Source organism: Macrobrachium rosenbergii, chromosome 3 (assembly GCF_040412425.1).
Source record: "Macrobrachium rosenbergii isolate ZJJX-2024 chromosome 3, ASM4041242v1, whole genome shotgun sequence".
Classification (NCBI taxonomy): domain Eukaryota; kingdom Metazoa; phylum Arthropoda; class Malacostraca; order Decapoda; family Palaemonidae; genus Macrobrachium; species Macrobrachium rosenbergii.
The window spans coordinates 9,160,477-9,184,914 of NC_089743.1; the positions used below are offsets into that span (position 1 = coordinate 9,160,477).

General features: G+C 37.6%; 1 protein-coding gene across 2 annotated transcripts in view; it reads right to left on the reverse strand.

Moving 5' to 3' along the window:
• Window positions 1-6,766: 6,766 nt before the first annotated feature.
• The window catches only part of LOC136852532 (uncharacterized), an 89,233-nt gene continuing 71,561 nt past the window's right edge, over window positions 6,767-24,438 (reverse strand). For both annotated transcript variants that reach the window (XM_067127269.1, XM_067127260.1), the window contains exons 8-11: window positions 18,285-18,412; window positions 17,701-18,079; window positions 12,317-12,577; window positions 6,767-7,403 (exon numbers count right to left, since the gene is read on the reverse strand). In XM_067127269.1, the coding sequence (XP_066983370.1) occupies window positions 6,795-7,403; window positions 12,317-12,577; window positions 17,701-18,079; window positions 18,285-18,412 (1,377 nt within the window). In that variant the 3' untranslated portion in view covers window positions 6,767-6,794. The remainder of the gene's footprint in view (window positions 7,404-12,316; window positions 12,578-17,700; window positions 18,080-18,284; window positions 18,413-24,438) is intronic.

A 24,438-nucleotide genomic window follows, 5' to 3' on the forward strand; every position in this document is an offset into this window, starting at 1 on the left:
TTTATCCATTTGGTTTTTGAAATACAAAAACACCAGGTACTCCAACAGTTATAGGCATCACCCTGTCATTCATTATAAATTTGTGTCACCACACGTTTGGAGCCTTTAACAATGTATTCTTAAAACAGCCCCTGGTTAACCAAAATGGTTTGTAAAAGTTCTACCAAAAGAGATAAACACACATTTATAGCCCAAAACCTGTAACCTAATTTTCTTTTGCACATCACATACTGTCGATTTAAGAGCCTCAAAGAACAATCGGAAAACATTGATAAAACAACTCTATAATTCATCAAATTAATAGAGGCCTGTTCTATAAAGTATTTACATCAATATACACAAACCCCTTTTACCACTGTCTTCATCTCAGATAGCTAGACCCAGAAGTCCTATATCACAAGAAACAACCCTTTTATCTCTTCCCTTTCTGCTGCTCGGTCCTCCAAAATAACAATGTCAGCCCCAGAGGTCCCTAACCCCCGATGAGTTTCTACCTGTCAAACCAGCTCTCTGAGGCATGCTTCTAGACTTATTCTATTTAAAAAGTGAGCAAAACTGCCACCCGTGTATGCAGACTTGCAAGCGCTACAATATTTCACTACAAAAATTCTTAGTATGGCCTTGAAATTTTATGATTATAACAACATCCCTGAGATCCTTTGCAGAAGTCCCATCATCCTCTGTCTTGGCACATAACCTTTTATTGTGGAATCAGAATCACTGTGTATGATGCTTCAGAATAGCCCCAGAAAATGTTGGCATACCGTCCAAAAAGGAGCTACCTACTGTAGGGCAATTCAACATGTGCTTATGAATTTGAGAGAACAGTAAGTTTTCATCCGACCCTTCCTATTTTTTGTCAAAACTATTACAATAGTTTATACATATATATATATATATATATACAATATATAAACATATATATATTAGTATATATATAAATATATATATATATATATATATATAGCATATATATATATATATATATATATATATATATTTATATATATATATATATATATATATTATATATATATATATATATATATATATATATATATATATATATATATATATATATATATAGGAAATAGAAAAATATATATATATATATATATTTCATTTATATATATATGTATATATATATAAAACAATATATATATATATATATATATATATATATATATATATATATATATATATACAGGTAGTGCTCGAGTTACCATGATTTGACTTACGATAACACAATTTCTACGATGGGGTTAGCAATTAAATCGATCGACAATATTTTGAAAATCACGTAATTTTAAATTTCGCGGGCAACTGGTGCAGGCAACAAGCATTGCAATCAGGCAGCGTACGGTGTACGATCACGTTAGCCCGAGAGGCTGGAATAGGTACATTAATTCAATGAGCTGACCTCACTTGCTTATTTGCAGTCGGAAGTTAAAATAGGTCAGTGTTCGTTTGCAATTTTTGTGCATTTGTAAATACAGGTAGTGCACGAGTGACGATAATTGTCTTACGATAATTCAACAGTTCATGATGGAGTTAGCAATTAATACTGCACGACAATATTTAGAAAATATTTTTAAATTCGAAGCGGGCACAGGCAACAGCATACACTACAGTTGCCAGAATCAGGCAGCAAGAGAGACCAACTTACAATAGACCAACTTCTTTTTCTCCATCTCTTTATTCCATCTTCTAGTTAAAAAAATAAGAGAATGATAAAGTATTGTTAGTAACCTTATACTCTTGCAAAAATGCATACAGCCATAAACAACCGACGAGACTCTGTTGTTTTGCTAATAATCAATCGGATAACAACTGTTTTGCTTGTATTTCAACCATTGTAGTTAAACAATTATCGTAGTTATGTTAAAAATGACGTTAAGTACTGGTATGTTTTTACAATAATTTTATCCACTTTGGAGAAAAGATGGCAAGGAAATATACTGCTACAGTAAATTTAAGCTGCAAGTTGTAGTTGAAGCTGAGAAAAGAATGTTCAAACTGCTAATGACTATAAATTATCGTGCATTGGCAACATGGATGAAACTCGACAGCAAATAAAATTGGAAAGTATTTCAATCAAAACTACTGGACATGAAAGAACGCATATTACTGCTGTTTTCATGCCGATAAAAGATAAATACGAAAAGCTCGTAGTATGATGATGAAATCAAGAGAAAATAGCGAACGGAATCTTGATTTTTTTTTTTTTTACACAAAACAAACGGCCAGCCACCAACGTCATCTATTAACGAAAAAAATGGCTAAATTAATTTCACAACGAGACATATTTAACTTATATATTTCAACTTAAAAACACGAAAAATATATATGTCCCTTATAAATAAAGTATCTAGAGATTCATTTACGCTAACTAGAAGCAAGAAATGCCCTCTGAACTGAGTTAAATGCGGCGAAATAAAGACTGTGTGATCGATTCCCAAACCAAAACATTTGATCGCTATGATCTGAATTTATAATGCAAAAGCAATATAAGAATATTTACGATTGGATACAGTGTAGTAAAGCATAACTTTTTAAAAGATCCAATGAAAAGATGCACATTCGTTATTTTGATGTTTGTATAATACGGTGTTATGTGAAAATAGAATAGAGTATAATGTAGGCTAGGCTACCGTATATGATATACGAAAGTGCAGGCTAGGCCTTGTCTGTTATTCAATTTCTCTTTATACTGACTTATCATGTCAATCTGCATTGAACCTGCAGAATTGGCTGACACTAATAATTACTATACCATACATGTATAAAGTATACTGTGTAGTGTAGGCTAGGCTACCATATACATAGAAGGTACTGATTACCCTAGTGTAGGCTAGGTCATATTCGAGTTACAATTTTTCAACAAACGATGGGTTTTTTGGAACCTAACCCCATCGTAAGTAGGGGAATACCTGTATATATATATATATATATATATATATATATATATATATATATATATATATATATATATATATATATATATATATATATATATGTGTGTGTGTGTAATGTATGTATATAAACTTAAAAAAATATTTGAAAAACTGCCCTCTGATGGTTGACAATGCTTTGTGGCCTCAAGAAAATGTTGGTAACACTGTCTACATTCAAAGTTTCCATGGTTGGAGGGAGTGGTCTGATGGCTGGCCACCATTAGGGAGGAGGAGCAGTTAGGCTATGTAGAGGAAGGCTCAGAGAAGGGGGTTGTTTTGGAAGGTGGGTGGAGCTGGGGAGCAGTTTCTATGTCTGTGTAAAACACAATCTGTTTACATCTTTAGTACCTATGGCATTTCCTTACTATGACTGCCCAAAACAAATTTTTTTTAAGAGCACTATTAAAAGTAGTTGATCAGTTTGTTTTATTGGGTTTAATGATCTTTTCATTTCACCTCATAATATCAAGAAAACTTTACTTGTATGCCCTGTGTGAGTGTTTACATCTACATGTGGCATTTCATCAATAATGATGTTACTGTCTCTACATGGTGTTTGCATTCGTGAATGTTCGCTTCTTAGCGCAGTATCATGTTTGCCATTTTGTTTTTTGCTTTGCTTGATTTTCTGTACAGTACTTCATTACAAGTTTAGCTGACTCTAAGTATGATTATCATATATCAGAACAGTACATAAGAGAATATTTTATCACTGTTGAAATTTCATCTCTGTTGTTGCTCTCTCTCTCTCATATATATATATATACTGTATCTCAGTACTGTACATTTCTTTTTAATGAGACATGAGCTTAGGGCTCTGGTTACTGAGGGTATCAAAAACATGTATTTAAAACACAGAACTAGGAAAGGTTAAATGAAACTGGGGAATCCCCAGCCACAGTCGAAGCTTCCACGATAGACTCAAATATGCACATTATCTCAGTAATGAAAATAGACAAAAAGAATAATGAATTCGGCTGCACTGAGGGTGCCAAAGGTAATAAAGCATTAATACTGCCCGATGCAAGAGGCGCACGGACATTAGACAAGGAGACACCATCGAATGACAGTGCATGGGGCTCCCACCTACAACATGTCGCCATTTTCGTGGTGAGATTTTGGGGACTCTCTCGAAACTCAAGCAATGGCGTGGGGTCGAGGAATGGGGTTGAAGGGCACGAGGAGAAGTATACTTGGGAAATTTACTGGGGCCACGTCTTCCACAATTTCATTGTAAGTTTTATGGGGCAGGTGCGCTCAACACAGATGCTTTGTTGACTGGCCTGTAGAGAAACGCAAGCCAGATTATCGAAGGAAAGATCTTTATCAAAAATAGCCTTTTAATCTTTTAAACATAATCGACCGAGACAGATGGTCTATCGATCACGCTGGCAGTAAATGAACACAAACAACAACAATGGATGGGGGAGGTAATTTGCTAAGAATATTTTATCACAGTACTGTACATTTCTTTTAATTGATTATTTCATAAACATAAAATCACAGAACTAAACAAACTCCAGGAAAAATATTTACAAATACTTAAAATTTCATTGTAAGTTTAGTTAACTCTAAGTATGAATACCACACATATCATAACAGTACACAAATTTATCAAACATGCAAAAATATTTAAAATACAAATTTCACAGAAGCAAGACAAAACCAAACATGCTGTAGCAAGTTCACAGACGCCATCAAATGAAAGTGTGCAAACGTACTACCCTACACACACACAATTGCATCTATCTTTTGGCTTGAAAAAACAAAAAAATTAGAAAATATAGTAAAAACACAAATGAAAAACTGTAGCATAAAATTTAATTAAAAAAGTAAAGGAGTTTGTGTGTTACTGTATACTTAGGCTTCCATGTAAACATACCTCTCCCTCTCTCCACACTGCCCCTCCTCTCCCATGGTGCTCAGTCATCCGCCCTAACCCCCTTACCATGGAAAGTTCTCAAAGCCTCCCCACCCCCTAAAAACCTTTTCTCAGTTGGTTTGAGTGAACAGTGTTACCAACATTTTTGTGAGGCTTCACAGCATTGCCAACCATCAGAGAGCAGTTTTTCAATTTTTTTGCAATTTATATATTTATATATATTTTTGGCCCATGGTCCCTGGTCCAGGTGTGTTGGATACTGTAGCGTTCCAGATACTGGCAATCTGGATAATTGAAGGATTACTGTATTACTTTATCTCTTCTTTTTTTCTTTATGCCTGATGTATTTCATTACAAGTTACAGTACAGCAATGTATAAACCCTTTAATAAAATGAGGATAAATCATGCATGTAAGAGCACAAAACAAAACAAGCTTTAGCAAGTTCACAACACCAGCGAATGTGTGTGCACACACATGTACCCTAAGCACGCAATTGCATTTATCTTCTGAGCTGTAAAAGTGAAAAATGAGAAAATACAGTAAAAAATTTAAATGAGAAAAATAGCATAAAATATAAAAAATAGTGTAAATATAAAAAATGTCAATATAAAAAAATAGCGCAAAATATAAAAACAATTACAAGCGTTACACAAAACAAAACAAGCCCTAGCATGTCAGCCATCCACCTAGCCCTCTTCACCCATCCAACACGGCATCCCCACCCCCTCCCAGCCAGGGAAACTGCTCCCCAGCTCCACCCACCTTCCAAAACGACCCCTTCTCTGAGTGAGTTTCTCTACACAGCCTTGCTGCCATGCCCCTCCCCCTCCATGGTACCCAGCCATACGACCCATAGCCCACATTGGAAATTCTCCAGACTTCCCTCACCCCAAAATCCTTTATTATTCTGTTTATGAGCATGAGCAGTTTTACCAACATTTTCCTGAGACTGCACAACATTGTCAACCATCCAAGAGCAGTTTTTAAATTTTTTGGAATTTATATATATCATATATCTTTGGGGCCTTCGTCCCTGGTCTGGGTGTGGGTGTTGGACATTGTTGAGTTCCGGATAATGGCAATCAAGATAACTGAGGGAATACTGTACAATGCACTTTAAAGTGTTATACTATACTATAATGTTTAATGGGTTTAGGCAACATACAGAAAGGAAAGTAGTATCCGTGTTTATTTGGTAGTGTACCTACTGTATTGTGTGTTGCATACAAGAGAAAAAAAGGGTTAACTCTTTTCTCAAAGTGTATTTATACAGTATATTTTGTTACAAATATGGGAAAATAAGCTGCTAATTGCCTTTAGCACCAACGTTTTAGTTTAAAGTGTGATGGTTATTGTTTATAAGCATATTGAGTGTTGACTGTTATGCAGTATTGATAATGCAGGGGGAGTTGCCATTTTACACCCTTGGAGTTTTAGTTACCCTTATCCAGATTTTGACTTTATCAAGCCTTGGCTCTATTAATCCAGATAATTGAAGGCTTTCTGTTATAAAAATATGAGGATCTAATTATTGCTATTTCGATGTAAATTACCAAGACCACCGAGTCATATTTCTACACTCATACGCTTTTCTCCCTGGATTTGTTCTCATATCAGACATTATTCCTGGGAAACGAAAAAAAAAGTTGAGACTGCTAGCTGAGAGAAAAATTACTAGTAAAATTCACAGTAGTGTATCTGAGGTCTACAGTGAGCCCATATGGAACTACGAAGAACAACAGCCATTTAATTCTACACAATAAAATGATGACAGCAATTGCAGCATCAGACAAATGGAAATCAGTTCCAGGCAATAATGACCAATAAAAATCACACCACTTATAACACTGTTCAATGCTGAAACTGATTTGTCTTGACTGACAGTAAGAAGACTTGACTTTTGCAAAGCATAGTTTTTTATTGCTATAAATACCTTAAAACGTTTGAAGTTCTAAGTCATTCACTTACCTCCACAGCTGGATTAAAGATGTTCTTTGGAGGAGAGTGCCATTTTACTTTAGTAACTTCCTGACATGGTTTACTATCATCTCTTTTGATGAAACACTTCAAGTCTTCACATATAAATTTGGTTTTTCTACTTGAATTTTTAATTTCTGCAACCTTGACTTCATTGGAGTCTTCAATATTAAGATCAACTACTTTGGCAATGTTACTTTCAAATTCTTTTCCTGGTTTACTGGAACCATTCTCTACTCTGGCACAAATACCATCATTACTTATATCACTTAGCTGACTGGTAATGCTCTTGATGACACTACTATAGGAAGTGATATCTGTCCTTTCAGACAACATACTCTCTCTGCTATAACTAAACTCACTTTTCAGTCTATCCCAAATGAAATCATTTCTTTTCTCTAATTCCTTTTCTGATAAAGGATACACTGATGGTGAAAATGGGGGATCATACTGGTTTCTCATTAAGTCTACCATTTTTGCTTCTTTGATGTAGGTTTTTGCTTCACTGGATAGCAAAAACCATCGTAGCTCAGCAGCTTCTTCCTTAAAAAGGATTGTATCATCTGGGACCTGTCTCCTCTGTGAAACCTGAGAAACAAATGAAAATGATTTTTTTAGTTCAGTTAATGAAAACAAATTGTACTTCTGTAATGAGTCTATGTAAAAATATGCATGACATAAATATAAATTTTATCTAATGATAGGTATGATTTATAAGAAAAAAAAAAAAGTGAATATTCAAATTTAGAATTGACAGAACCTATATAATTTCCTGAAAAAAATATATAAAATCATAAAAAACGATAAAAATCACAAATGCTGCTACTAGTTTCCTTAAAGAAACTATGTACAGCTAAAAGATACAAATGATTATAGTTAACTGTTTTCTGGGATTAATCAGAAGGTATGAAAATAAGAAGTTACTCACTCCTCTTTACATCCTCTAAGTATTCCATCAATGAAAAACAACATTCTGCCATCAATCTTCTTTGAAACATTTGTGCCATGCTACAGTGAATAATTTACAAGAGTTTCATTATCTAAAACCCACAATATATAACTTCTAATGCTTTTCCCTGAGGTATTCAGTGGTCTGGTTAAACTACTAAAAATAATAATCTCCAGGGGTATAAACAAAGATGCAGTTGTCCCTTATTTGTAGTTGATATATTCCTAGCATGGAAAGAAAAAACAATGGACAATATAGGACTGTGCACAGACCCCATTTGTAACATGATTTTTGTGTACAAGTACTGTATGCATATACTGTACTGTAAATGCTAAAGCTTAGCTGAAAAATAAATATCTAATAAAGATAAGTGCCATAGACCAATCTGCCTCAATTCTCACAATGATTTCAAGCTTCTTTTGAAGGGTCAGCACCTTCCTCACACTTATGATGAGGTGGGGCCATACAAATAATGCGCAGCAACGTGCACAACTAACAGCATCTGCAATACTACAGGCACTGCAACAAAAGCCATGTGTTGCAGAGAAAGTATCAGGTATGGACAGCACTTACAAACCATTAAAAAAAGTGACTGATTGTGCATGACTGGACAAAGAGGGAAAACACTCTTTGTTAACAAGTGACTGACATAGAGGATGAAGAAATTTGTTTTTATTTAGCATTTCCCAAAGTGGCGGTTGTTGCAGTTGGTTTTCTGGCTGTCTCTCTGTCTTCGGTCTGGAGTTTTTTCGTTTTTTGGGAGGTCTTGGGCAGTTAGATAAACGGGATCTGTTTTTAGGACCACATTAATCCTCTTCTTCTTTTTTTTTGTTGGTTCGTTGTTGGTGGAGGGTCGGTTTAAGTTTTTTTGTTTCGTGGGTGTGTGCTGTGATTGGCGACCGTGGACCTTATCCATCCAGCAAACAAGGTCCAGTTGCGTGTTGTGTTGTTTGTATGACTGGACAAAGAGGGAAAACACTCTTTGTTAACAAGTGCACTGATACTTTCTGGATTTGGCCAGTTAGATAAAGATATGTTTATGACACATATGTCTATCAGCCATTAATAAGAAAAAATCACAACGTGTAATGATGTATGCATTTCTGCCAATCACGGAAGAGCTTTAAAAAAACTGACCCACTTACCTTCTGCCATACTCTACTGAACTGATGACATATCCGGGTCAGCCAATTAAAAGCAATATACAATAACAATTGCGAACGTTTGCTCTCTGCCCCTTTCTCTCTCTCACCCTCTCTTATATCATTTTTATTGTTCTTTAATCATTTTTTTTTTTTTTTTTTGCAATTTTATCCAGTGAAAATTACAATGACAAAACACCAAGAAATACAAAATGAGAAATAATACGTGAGAGAGGGAAGGTAGGTGTGTGTGTATGTGATAGGCTGTGCATATGTAGGGAAGTCTCTTAGTGTGGTATCAGATGTTCTTTCTCTTTTATGTTGTGCAACATCATTTCATTACAAGTTACAGTAATAACCTTTAATAAAATGTGGAAAAATCATAAACATGAAAAACATAAAATGAAGCAAAACCTCTGATGAAGTCAAACACCCACCTACACCTCTCCACCCATCACACTCAGCATTCCCACCCCTCACTGCCTGTAAACTAAACCCTTTCTAAGCCTGTTTATGAGTGTAAGCAATGCTACCAACACTTCTCAGGCCCACACATATGAAATTTATATATAGGCAATCTCTTGATTATCTGGATTAATAGAGCCAAGGTCCTGTTGGATAAGGGCAAAAACTGGATAAGGGCAAGTAAAAAATCTCTGTGAGTATAAAACAGCAACTCTGTATCCTTAATAGCCCTACCTGATCAACATTGCATAACCATAAACACTGGAAACTTTATGGTAAGGTAATTATCTACCTTATTTTCCCATATCTTTAACAAAATACACTGTATAAACATACTTTAAAAAAAAGTGAACCCCTTCTACTCTCTCTCTCGTAAACTGCAAACAGTTTGGTAGGTTGGCAGCCTACCTGTGTTTACCCACAGCCTACCATGGTTTTATCACCATTACTGTTACAGCAACCTTCTTATCAGATGTTACCATACTGTATTACCATAAATACTCGTGTATCATGAGATATTTTGCGAAGGAAATTTATACATGATTTACACAAGCCTTGGCGCTGGATTTGTCCTGGTAAGGCCAAAAAATGTGGCGCCTTCCGCTGTTCTGCGGATTCGGATCCCCACTCCCTTTGCTTAAAGTGTTGTAAGGGGAGCAAGGATCCCACTGATTGTACTGTGGATGAACCATGTGATGAGTGTAGGCTCTGGTCCCCCAAGCAGTGGGATAGGTACTTGCATAGACCCAGATATAGAAGGAAGGAGCCCAAGGCGTCGGAGGGGCTCCCTTCGGCCTCTTCGACCCCATCATGGTTACTCCTTCTCCGTCTTATCTGAGTCCCAGTGGCCTTCCTTACTGCCCCTGACGGAACCTGTCTCTCTATCCCCTGTGTCCACATCTGCAGCCCCAGAGGAGACGAGATCAGCTGACCTAGCCTGCACCCCCGCCCAGTTCCCCCCACCCAGAATCTCTTATCTCCGGGTTAGGGGGGAACCTTACTTGCCTTTATCTCCTTCTGCAGGTTTGGGACTTGTACCGGGTTTGAGTTGGGCGTGGGAGTCACTTGGGATGGTTGGCAATCCTGATTTATCCTCGCTTCTTGATCACATCAGCTCGGTGGGGCAGGGAGGGGTACTGCCCCCTTCCCCCACTACCCACATGGTGGTTGCTCTCACGACCACCACCGTTTCTGCTGTGCGGCCGAGGAGCGTAGTGACTTCGGTGGATACGCATCATGCATATGGTGCAGTCCCTACTCCTGCCATCGCAGTGGCGATGCTGGCCGGTCCGGTCTGCTCAATAGAAACTTAAACTTAAAATAATGTACTTGGAGACAGGCTATAGCAGAAAACTTCATAGCTTTCCATTTGTTCTGTGGAGGGGTGGCTCTAATTTCGAAACACCCAGTATACTTACGTCACAGGGTTGGAGATTAGGTCGCTGTCCACCTCCTCCCTTATCCCTGTGACTGATGTCAGATGACACCAATTCCTTGCCTAAACAATTCCTATTGTTTTTTACCAGTTTCCAGCTGGCGCCAGAAGATTTATCCTAATATTAAGACCCAGGTTTGTTCCGCATATAAACAACTATGATTTTTTGTTTCAGAGGCTGTTTTTTTTTAGTCCAACCTAACCTAGCAATGCATAGCTCAAGTTCTACTAAGCCAACTATTACTGAAGCAACCCAAATAATGAGCAACAATTACTGTATATTAAAAGGCTATAAATAAACCATGTGTACTGAAAAATCTCTACCTTACTTTTCACATTCCATAGCAATAAGAATCATACATATATATCAGCTGCTTGGGTGTCTGCTACACTGCAAGTGACAAAACTTGGGAGACAACAGGCCTAATTTACTTGAATAAACTCCTCTATAAAAAGTTAAGACTAACTTAACTCCATTAATTGGGATTATATCTTGCCCACAAGTGGCAGACAAAATAAGAGAAAACAACTAAATGTAGCATTACTTTTAAAACTCTTGATAACACAACCATCTTACTTGATGGAATGTAGTTTAAGTAAAAGTAGTAGTTTGCATTTATGAACAATATCTTTTTTAATTTATGGACTGTTTCCCTAAGACTGACTATCTTTGGATACACTGCAGGATATACTTAAGACTGAAATCAGCTAAATTTATATTAGACATCTAAATATAAATGCTCAGCATATGCATCCCAAATATCTTTCCAGCTACTATTCTAAAAGTAGTTTAACAAGACCACTGACCCAGATTTTGAGACTCTCACAGGGTTCCCCAAAGGATTTGTTCTTAAATGGTAACTGGCAATAAGATGAGGGTAATGTTAAAGAAGTTAGACAGCTAGGTGGGAAATAATCAAATGGAATGGTTGAACAAGCAATAAAACAAAGCAAGAGAGGGATCAGGGGTTCATGCATAGAACCTTTAGTACGGTCTAAAGTGTGCCAAGCAAGTCATATTGTAAGCAGTACCCTATGAAGGGTTTTCGAGCTGATCTTTTAACAATACATTGAAGAAAATTACATGGGACTTCAAATTATCCTGAATAAGGTTAGCATTCAATGCAAAATGTATTCAATTTATTGTGAACTAAGTCTCACAGTATCATCTCATCAAAACCATTATCTCATCCTCCAATCATGAATACCATAACTAATTAATAGTGCACTAACAGGATACTGTACTCATAATCAATGCCAGTACGAGTTATTACAATATTTCAAATCACTTTGTTGATGACCTTTGTTGTTAAAACGTCAGTTTGATACAAATATATAGTACACATCCAGTTACCAAAATACAATATGATCAAGAAATCTTAAATAGCAAATTCAAAATATATACATCATGTCCAACATTTACGTAACAAACTACTTGGGTTCTTTTAACTACCATATACTTTCACAACAGAAATCTAGATGACTAATAGGGAATAAAACCCGAATTTACCTTTGCTGCGTCTTCAAAAATACTACTTGCAATGGTCAAACACTCTTCATAGGATGGTGCATCTTCATTTTTGCCTTCATCTTTTCTTTCAAAAGAGAAAAAACCTTTTGAGTATGAGACTGACTGCAACCACAATCGTTTTTTGAAAACTAAGTTTGTGTGGTGTTTCCATTCTCCAGTTTCTGGGTTCAAAATATACTGGGGTAGCAAACGCCACCCATTTATGCAAACCTCTTTCACTGCAGATAAGATGTAGTCAATCTGCAAAAACAAAAACCAAATGAATTGATTCCATTCAAAGTTATATAAAAAAACTTGAAGTTATGAAAAAACAAAATGCCTATCTCTCTAAAAACAGGAGAAACTAAATGTTAAAAATCTGAAAGCTGACAAGCCAAAATAAATTTCAAATCAACTGTTTCAAATTCCATTATTGTTTAGTAGCATACTCCTGTTACCACTGACTCTAGTCAACATAGGTGTCTTGTGTGTGGTTATGTGGCTGATGATGATTGGTTTGTAAGCAATGCAACAATTTAAAAAAAAGTTACAGGTATTCCATCCACAAGTATAAAACAGCAGTCTTTATTTTCAAAAAGAAAGCAACAATTTTTCACACAAGCCTACGATTCGTGGAGCCTACAAATCTCAAGACACTTCATTCCTGAATTAAAGGAAAATCACCTTCTGGCTACACAGAGAGACCCTGCATGTATCCCTCTATGAACCCTGAGTGCTTGTGTAGTCTAGGTTATAGCTGTGAGCACACAGAAGGGTTGGAAAGCAACAAATCTGTATGAATTGATAGGTTTAAAGTATACTGCAAAAATATTAGTTTTGTTTTTAAAATTACACTTACTTCAAAAACACTATTTGCACAATCTAAACTGCCATTTACGTGGGGGAATGAGCTGCTGAGGAAAATCCCTAGCTGACAGAACTCTAGGATTAACTTCAAAGACCTGCCCTTCCACTAAATCATTGTGTTCCACTTACCTCTCTTCTTCATTTGTGCTTCATTTACACCTCAGCCATAAAAATACCTTGCTCCATGTATATTTTCAAATGCTGTTTATCTGTTGTGATGTCATCTGAGTTTGCCACTCCAAATCTTTCCCATAACACTCATATGCCACTTTTCTCACTGTATGCCTCCTTCTCAGTCCCCTGTTTTGTGGATGTTGATTTTAAATCCCTTCCTGCACATTCCAGTCTTTCATCCCTTGAACATTGATATCACCTCTTCATCTGATTCTGTCATTAGCACTAGGTCAGACACTTTTTTTGTAGCTTCCTTCTTTACTATAATAAATGTTGGACTTTGGAGCAATCTTTGCTGGGCACCATCATATACCTCTAGATTCGTATGATACTCCTGCCACTGTCTTCACCACTGATTTTGTATGATACAATATGTATAGCACAATGGATCATTTCTGTAGTCTGTACATTTATAATTCCCATCTACTTGCTTTTCTGGGTATTCATGCCAATGCCTCCTTAGGGTTCATATATATGTGGTATAATCTATTCCTCGTCATATGATAATATTCCTATAGTTTTTTCATTTTAAAGATTGCCTACTTATTGATTTCTCTGGCATAAGACCAAACTGACTATATTGGTAACTGTTTTTCACAACCATTCCTCAGGCATCCTTTCCACTATTTGCACAGCATGCACAGGCAGTTGTATCCCTTTATAATTTCCACATTTTAGTGCATCCCCTTTTCCTTTGCCAGGTTTTGGTATATTATGGCCAGCTCTTTAATGAATTTTTTCAATTTAGGGGATTTTCCACTTATAACTTTTCAGATGTTGTATTCTTAGTTGGTCCCTTTGTCACACCAACATCCTCCAGTTTGTATTTATTCTTTTCATTCAAAAGATTTTTCAAAATTTACCTCTTATCATTCCATTATATATTCTTATCTCCTCAACTTTAATTTCTCCATTTCCACTCTTTTATACACTTTGCCCCTGACATCTTTTTCATCTTTCTTCAGTCACTTTGCTATCATAAATATTCTGTCTCGTCCTTGTATAGCGTTAAGGTTCAGATTCCATTCCTCTCAGCTTTTCTTTGCACTTGCTTCATGCTTTTTAACCTCTTCTTTTTCCTGTATAATCTTCCCTATTCATCCCCTCCCAGAGCTTGAAGCCTCCCTTTTCATCTCTGTACATCTTACTTTCATCACAACTGTGTTAGTATATCCTGTCTTCAGTATTCTGCTAGCAGTTTTTCTTTATGTAGTATACACACAACCTTTTGGAATTCTAATTTGTATTCCTGCTAATTCAAAATTAATTTTTATCAGTAAATACGATTGCCATCAGTAGTGATGACATTAGTGTATTCATGTTGAAAAGGGTCAGATATATTCATACAAATCAACCACTTCCTTAAACGTTCCAAATAAGAAGTTTACAGCTATTGTACATACATAGTGTAATCAATTCTTGTGCCAGTTCTTAAATGCTTTGCTTGTTAAAAAGTTAAGTATGTCTTAGTTTAACCAGACCACTGAGCCGATTAACAGCTCTCCTAGGGCTGGCCCAAATGATTAGATTTATTTGACGTGACAAAGAACCAACTGGTTACCTAGCAACGGGACCTACAGCTTATTGTAGAATCCGAACCACATTATGACGAGGGATGAATTTCTATCACCAGAAATAAATTCCTCTAATTCTTCATTGGCCGGTCAGAGAGTCGAACGTCAACAATAAATACTTTTCACCCATGATGTCATTAATAATGTGACAAAGTATTTTCTTGTTGAAATATAAGATCAAAGCATACAGTCTCACAGGTCATTCAGCTTTTATAATGTTCCAAATTAAAGGAAACTTAACCTTTTCACTCTCCTTAATACTACTCCTATATTGTATTTAGAGGGTGTGAGTACAGTGGGGAGGGATCTAAAGCACTAGAGGGGCCTGCTACAGACTAGTGTCCAAGATCAGCAACCTCTAAGGCCTCGAGCTATGGGTCATCAATCTCAAAGGGGTCTTGTTCATAACTGACGAAGTGCTCAGGGTTAACAACATCAGTTTCAAGCCCAGGGTCCTCCAGTTGTAGATGGTGAGACCAACACTAGTATGAGGCTGTATGGGCCATGTTGTTGTTACAGGCAATGAGGAGGGAGAGACAGGTGAAAAGGCAGAAGTTCTATTAGCTACTTTACTAAATAGACCCTAACTGATGGCCTGTGTAATGGATGATGCTCCCATAGCTGCATTTCATGGTACTGTGTGACTTGCTAACAGTTAGAATGAAAACATCTCTCAACAGACTTAAGCCTCTGTTGTAGTCAACAATTATTGTTGTTCTTGGTTGCAGTCCTTCATTGTCTCTAATGTCCTATCTCTGAGACCAGTGACACATCATCATCTTGTACACCCAATCTGCTTCCACAGCACCCCTCAAGTTTGGATCACCTTGGTGTGGTGAGGGGGGCTCTTGAACCCCTGGAATTCGTTTCTGGATTTGAGTTATAGAGTCCTGTTATATTGATACTTATATATTTGGATTAAGTCTTGCGGAAAATTCCATTTTTGGTCAAATTTATTTGACCTGATAAATAGGGAAAGGTAGCAGAGCTGAGACTGGTGCTTGTATTTGAAGCTAACAGTGGGAACTGTGTTAGGATCACCAGCTACCCAATAATGTTTGGACCTGAGGGTTATCAGTGGGATTATTCAAATTGATACCTCAAAGGCAGAACTATTCTGCTGAGGTGGGTCATGGATTCTAGGTGTGGTCTGGTTCTGGGTAGAAGACTTTCAGCGTTCTGTCTGGTTTGCCCATACAATAATGTGACTAGGGTGGGGATGATTTTATTCTTGTAATACTCTCAGTCCCAACAAGCAGGTTTGGCTTTACACTTGAGCCACCCTAATTGTGTTGGTGCCATCCCCTCTGGGGTGGGGTAGGGAGTGGACATTTGGGAGTCAGCTTTTACTGCTGCCATTGGTAGAAGAATAAACTCCATGAAAGGCTGATGATATATTTTCAAGATTTTCAGGTCTATTTATTTATTTATTTTATTTTTTCTTTCTCAATCTGTTCTTTATGAGTAGTAGTAGTAAAGAATCGAGTAACCTTGACCCCTTTGATGATACTCTTTTGGCACAGATGACAACACACAGCAAGAATTTCAATGGCAATTCCCCTCAAACAAATGATGGACAGGTCAATTTGAATGACACTAAAGATAAGGGAGCAGTGAGGATGCTAAATGACACTTGTGGTAATAATAATAATAATAATAATAATAATAATAATAATAATAATAATAATAATAATAATAAAAAAACTGGCCAGCGATGAAACATGGCAATGGCTACAGAGGGGAGAACTCAAGAAGGAAACAGAAGGATTGCTAACAGTGGCACAAGATCAGGCCCTAAGAACCAGATATGTCCAAAGAACAATAGATGGAAATAACATCTCACCCATATGCAGAAGTGCAATATGAAAGACAAGACCATGAACCACATAGCAAGCGAATGTCCGGCACTTGCAAAGAACCATTACAAAAGAGGCATGATTCAGTAGCAAAAGCCCTCCACTGCAGCCTGTGCAAGAAACACCAGATAGCTTGCAGTAATAAGTGGTACGAACACCAACCTGAGGGAGTGACAGAAAGCGATCAAGCAAAGATCCTCTGGGACTATGGTATCAGAACAGATAGGGTGATACGTGCCAATAGACCAGACGTGACGTTGATTGACAAAATCAAGAGGAAAATATCACTCATTGATTGGCAATAACATGGGACACCAGAGTAGATGAGAAAGAAAGAGAGAAAATTTATAAGTATCAAGACCTGAAAATCAAAATAAGAAGGATATGGAACATGCCAGTGGAAACTGTACCCATAATCATAGGAACACAACGCATGATCCCAAGATCCCTGAAAAGAAACTTGGAAAAACTAGATGCCGAAGTAGCTCCAGGACTCATGCAGAAAAGTGTGCTATTAGAAACAGTGCACATAGTGGGAATTTAGGCAGAATGTGCAGAGGACATAATAAAACTTAAGGGAACTCATTTAACATCTAAACCAACAAAGGATGAACTTTAACAGTGATAATGATGACGACTTTTGCCAATAAAGCTCATGCATATGGGAAACATGGAATATCTTATTAGCCCACCATGGATGGCAAATAAAATCTTTATCAAATACTGGGTTTGTGTTTGATTAAGATCAGTTTTCAATCAACAATTTTCATACACCTGAAGACCCTTAATTTTATTCCTTAATCAATCTCAACAACACATACTGGTTACTTAATACTAACAGGTTTTGAGTATCTAATTCCCCAACAAAATAGAGCTGTGCATTGCAAATACTATGTACATTATAAAAAATTACCTGTTCATCAGAGAAATAAAACGGAAGGTTCAGACGGACAAATCCTGGTCTGATAACTTCAATGTCACTATGTTCTCGATGCCTTCTTAAGTGACTTCGGTCCAATCTACTATCTTCAACCAAAAGTTTTTCAAATCTCAGGGCCAAATATTCATCAATACCAAGAAGATCTTGAGCATAAGGTCCTGCACACATGCAACCACCACGAGCTTGTATTCCAAACAAGTCATTTAAAACAGAGCAAACAAAATTATGATGTAAGAAACGACCACTTTGGGGATGACGTACAACAAATGACAGAATAGGGATACGCTCCTCAAAGTCAACATTACCAATGGGGATCAGTTGTGGAGTATGATGAACCAGATCTCTTATTTTTCTGAAAAAATGAAAAGGTAATCCATAAAAGACTTTTTCAATAAATTACAACAGAAAATTATAAATAGATTCTATCAATATTTTCCATACCTTTGCATTAGATAAATTATATCTATATGTTCTGACTTCAATAGCCAAATGAAACATGAAATAATTATGACTTTGGATCTCATAATGTTGTTGAAAAAACAAGAGAATAATCTTACTTATTCAAGAGTTTATGTCGAGTCATGATGAACTCTGACGTTATGTTGTTCTTCAGTTGCATAACTAAGCCTGCTCTGATGGCCTCCACAACTGCTGGCGTGCCTCCTTCCTCTTTGGTTTCAACATCCTGAAAAGAGATAGATAGATAGATATATAATTATATATATATATATATATATATATATATATATATATATATATATATATATATATATATATATCTCCACAACTATTGGCATGTCTCCTTCTTCCTCTTTGGTTTCAACATCCTGAAAGGATATATATATATATATATATATATATATATATATATATATATATATATATATATATATATATATATATATATATATATATACATACATATATATATATATATATATATATATATATATATATATATATATATATATATATATATATATATATATATATATATATATATATATATATATATACATATATATATATATATATATATATATATATATATATATATATATATATATATATATATATATATATATATATATATATATATATATATATATATATCACAACTGCTAGCATGCCCATCCTTCCTCTCTGGTTTCAATATCCTGAAAAGACATATATATATATATATATATATATATATATATATATATATATATATATATATATATATATATATATATATATATATATATATATATGAAGATAAGAAGGCCCATAAAACACTATTTGAACGTTGCAACCATATATTTCGGGGACTTCCTTCTGTGCCCCTGTTCACTGGAAAAATATGGACAGATGAAATGTTACAAGGGTATATATACAATGCATATATAGGTGTGGCATTAAGTCTCCGATGGTATGCAGGTGACCGTTTCCTAAGAAGGAGGAGACTAAACAGTTCCCTAGTGTTTTTCGGCCCATTAACTCCCGTTTGGCGTCGATTCTGGTGGTCGTGTGCCCTGGAACACCTTCTCCAGGAGTGGTCTGAGGATTAAAGCGTTAATGTCGTCCGATTTCCATTGGCCTCCTGACAAGTTCATATTGTTGGTTTGATTGATGATAGCAGATTCCAGCATCTTTCTTTTGTACGGACAGCTACTTTTGAAAACCAGCTCCGCCCCACTCCAGTTTATGATATGCCCTGTATTTCTGATATGTAGAAAAATCCCCGAACTCTCCGAAGCGTAATGTACTGATCTTTTGTGCTCTGTTATTCTTTGCGAGAGCAATCTACCTGTCTCCCCACGTAAATGTCATTACAATTGCTACACGGTATCTTGTAAACTCCGGCTTCTTCCCCTTTGTTATTTAAGTATACGTTAACGAGCGAACTCCCGATGGATTTGGGATAATGGAAAATGAAGGGATTGTTAGATCTGAGTTGTTCAGTGGCTTTTTGGATGTTTTCGTCGTACGGAAGCTTTATTTTGTTGTTGAAATCTATTTGTCTGTTGTGAGTGGGACCTCTATAGTATATTTTATTCGCTTTGTTAATAGCCCTCTCGATAATGTGTGGTGGATAGAGCAGTTGCATTAGGTGTTGGCGGATCGTGTTGAATTCTTTATCTAAGTACCCATTTGAACATATCCTAAGTCCTCTGAGGAATAAGTTGCACCCTACCATGATCTTTACGGAGATGTTGTTGTAGCTTAAGAAATGAATGTAGGAAACAGCGGTGGGTTTTCTATATACTGTAAATGCATATCTGTTCTGTTCTCTTATGATCAGTACATCTAGGAACGGCAGTTTTCTGTCCTTTTCCCATTCCATTTTAAATTTTATGGAGGAGACCCTACTGAACTTCAGGCTGGCTCTGAGTCGGACACTGGTAGCGGTGCCAGGCCAGTAGACGAGAGGGGGGGGGGGCTGGATTGGAATCTCCTGAAGGGAGATTGACAGCGTGCTTTGGCACTGACTTTAATGCAGACTCAGGCACAAGATTTGAAAGGGGGACGTCAACGGCCTTGGGACTTAGAGTTCCAGGCATCCATGGTTGTATACTTTGAAAAGATCCAGAATCTGACTCTGTGGGGGGCTCAACCACCAAACTGGTTGGAGCACCACACGGGCCAGGCATTGGTGCCAAATTATTATGAAAGGACTTTTTCTTTGACACAATTGGTGCAGGATGATGGGAACAGATTTAGAAGTTAAAGAAAATTCTTAAGAACCTTGTCTTCAAATGCCTTTGAAATGTGAGCTGTGATCTTCACTGAGCATCACAAACCCAAAGGAACTGGGTCTACTCTGGGAGGACAGTGGAGGTGGATGTATAATTCTTGATGTTTCCAGCAGATGACACTCTTGCAGGTGCAACTAAATTGTCGTTCAGGGTAAGCCTGTATCAAGTCGCCAGTAAATCTGACTTCGTTCCTCAGTGAAGTAAGATGTTTTCAAGCAACATGCATTTGAACCACCAAAACTTCTTTGATTTCAGTTTCAATCTTGCTTTAACTGTGGACAATTAGATAACAGCACGAGTAACCGTCTCTATGTTCCCGCTGCCTCCAGTCAATCTTTGTTTCTCAACCACTTCCTTCAACACATTATCTCCCACTCTGAAACTCTCCAACCTTTCACTTGCCTATCTCCACACATCCCGTTCCTCTTCATTCAAATCCAGCCTCGTTCTCACATACCTCTCATAATTCATCACATGTTCACTTGGAGGCATGCCAGTGTTTTTATGTACAGACCAACTATACATTGCTACCACTCTTCCTAACAACAAATCCATTCATTCTCTCTATCACTCAACATTCGTAACATCTCATTCAGAGTCCTTATAGTTCGTTCCGGCAACTCATTCACACTCAGCATGTATGGAGTTGCTACTTCATGCTTCATACCCGACTCTCTCAACACTCGTTCAAAAGGTCTACCAACAAACTCCACTCCATTATCACTCAACATTCTTACCGGCTCCCTCACACACACAAGCAACAAGACCATACTGACCACTCTTGCAACACTCTCACTAGTTTAATTCTTCACAGCTGCACAACTCACAAACTTACTCTTATAATCTACCATAAAAACAAATCCTACATTTCCTCTTGCAGTTATGGCAAAGTTACACAATCAATTGTCACTAACTCAGCTTCAAAACAGGTGGGCTAGCATACACACTGATATTTTCCCCTCTGACATTCTTCACACATAACTGCCACATCTGTACAATTTTCCTTAAATACAGGAAAACATTTGCTCTTTTATACACTCGATCAACTCAGATCCCATATGTCCATAATTCTCATGGACTAACTTACACATCCCCACTGCTCCACTCATCGAGAACACTGGAACATACATCAACTCTCCCATCCTCTCTCTCAAAAAATACACCACTCCTTCACACAATACAACTTTCTCTTTCTCGCTCAACTTCTCACTCAATCTCACCTTTTCCCTAAACTTTGCTTTACTCCACCCTTCTGACTTTTCCCCTTTGGCCATCACGTCATATCTCTTAACGTGTTTATCATTACTCAAATCGACCACACTTCTTAAGCTTCCCAATCTATCACCCAGATGTATGCCTCTCCACCTTTTCTTTTTCACATTCCAACACACCTGTACACACCCCTTTGGGTCCTTTACATCCATAATTCTATCAAACACATGTGCGACCCGCCTTATCTCACACCTTATCTCTGTGCTGACTCCAACATTGGTTCTCCACCCTACTTTCTCACTCCACACACTCTCCCAAATCTCTTGACTATTGTAAGTCTTCCACTGCATACACCTCCACTCCAAAACCATCTTCAAACTTACTTGTCCCCACTCCTCACATACAACTTCACACTCATTTCACTCGCCATTTGTATCTCTTGGTCCGGGTACACTTTTATCCTGTTTTTCTTCAAAAATGCATACCCCAGCAACATACCATACCTCTCATTCGCTCTATCCACAATGTGAAAATCCTCCTCCTCTAACCTTATTCCTGCAACCGTAACCGACTCAACAAACCTCAGGCACACCTTCACTTCCAATCCTCCAATCCCTGTTACATATCCAGCACATTCCTCCTCCATGCTACATTTTCTTGTATTTTCTCATATGCCTTTCTGAAAACCACATTTCTGCTACAACCAGTAACAATCAACGCTTTCAATAACACTCCACCACATTCTACTTTAACACACAAACAACGATCTACTCACTCCCCAAACCGACATTCCCTTCTCTCACATGTGACACATCTATCCTTTCCATACCAAAGGGCTCACCAAGGTAAACCCCCCTTCACGCTTAGTTTCCCTGGGGTTGGGGTTTGGTACGGCAGACTTCCTTCACGTGACCCTCCATTCCACATCCTTCACACTTGCTCAGAGGGTTCTTACATGTCCTGGCAAATTGCCCTCTCACTACACAGTTTCCACAACTTCCACTTACTCCTACTCTCCTTCCATTCTGGCAGCCTCTCACTTAATGCCCCACCTTTCCACAGCTGAAATGCTTCAACTCTTTTGCTTGCTGACAGTTCACCAACATATGCCCTCTCTTTCCACAGCCGAAACACTCGCCATTGGCCTATCTGCAATCCGCTTTCACATGCCAGTCCTTCTACACTTGTAACACTCCTATCACTACTACTCATTCCCATCTGACTTCCCCTCACATTCCATTTGCTCTACTCACACTCTCACTCCTAAACCTCTCAGCTTCTGCTCCAGTTCCTCTTCCCATTATTCCCCACATTCACTTGCACATTGTTCTTCCTCTTTCCACCCAGTCTCTCCTACACTCCTCCAACAAGGCTCACATCACACCTACCTCCTCACTCACCAAAGCGTCCTTGTATAACCTTCCATTTACCACCTCAGACCCAACGTACATCTCCTTTGGTTCATCATCATCTGCTCTCAGGTCTTCTAGGATTTCTAAAACATCCTCCCAATTTAAACTCTTCCCCGACCACCACTTATGACCTTTTTTCTTCTCATTCAAAATTAACCTAATCTTCTCTGGAATGGTGGCAAGAACTTCCACATGAGGTGTTTGTTTTCCTCAATTCCTTCCTCTCCATATTTCCTTCTGGCCAAAGCTTCTAACCCACTTCCTCTCTGGCTTTCATCTTTGCCTCCTTGAACCTATCATCCTTCTTGTATACAAGACTTCCCTTCATTCTCTTCACCTGCCTAATCACTCTAGTCTTCACGGACTCATACCCTGGCTCGCCTTCACACACACTTATGTAGCACATCCTAAACCACCCATCCAAGAACTCACCCTGCCTCTTTATCCACACACTTTCATTCTTCTCATACTTCTGCCTACAATACTTCTCATACTCATCAAAAAACTCACCTATGTCTCTTCCCTTCTCGATGCAAAATTTTTCAATCTGGGGAACCTCCCTCAGGAACACCATTTTCTGCCTCACTCAAACTTTCATTACTACTACTACTACTGCTACTGTTACTACTACCACTTCCACTCTTCCAATCATTCTCAACTTCCAAGCTTGAGCTATCCCTCCAAATCCAGAAACTTGACTTCTCTTTCCTCACACCTCTCCCCTTTCGTGCTCTCTTCTTCTTTCCCTTTCTTTTCTTACTTTTCTCTTCCTCCTCACTTTCATTCACCTCACTCATACCACCCTCATCCATAGCAGGTATTCCCTTACTCTTACTTGACAACTCCTTCCCTTTCTCAGGGATCTTCTACTTTGCACCTTTTACCTCATCGTTCTCACTTCCCTTCCCCACGCTGGGCTCACTCTTAGCAATTTCAGCCATTTTCTTTGCCATCTCACACACTTTCTCTTCCATCGCCTCTATCCTTGTAACCAATTTACTTTCCCTTGCTTGGGCTTCCTCTAACTTATCCTGTATGCTGATCATCATGCAGGTTAGCCTATCCCACCTCTCATTCCAACCTTGTTCCCCTTCACCTGACCCAACATCTTCCAAACCTGCTCCTTCTGCCATCTCCAATTATGTACCCCACTCTTACTTTACCATCAAAGGCCCATGTTGGGCGCCAAATTATTATGTAGGGGCGTTTTCTTTAACCTCTAATGTTCCCATCATCCTGCACCATAAAGAAAAAGCCCCTTCACCTTCACTCAATACATCCTTAACCAGTACAAACAAAAATGGGCTAAGTGCTGATCCGTGATGAGAATCAACCCTAAATTCAAACAT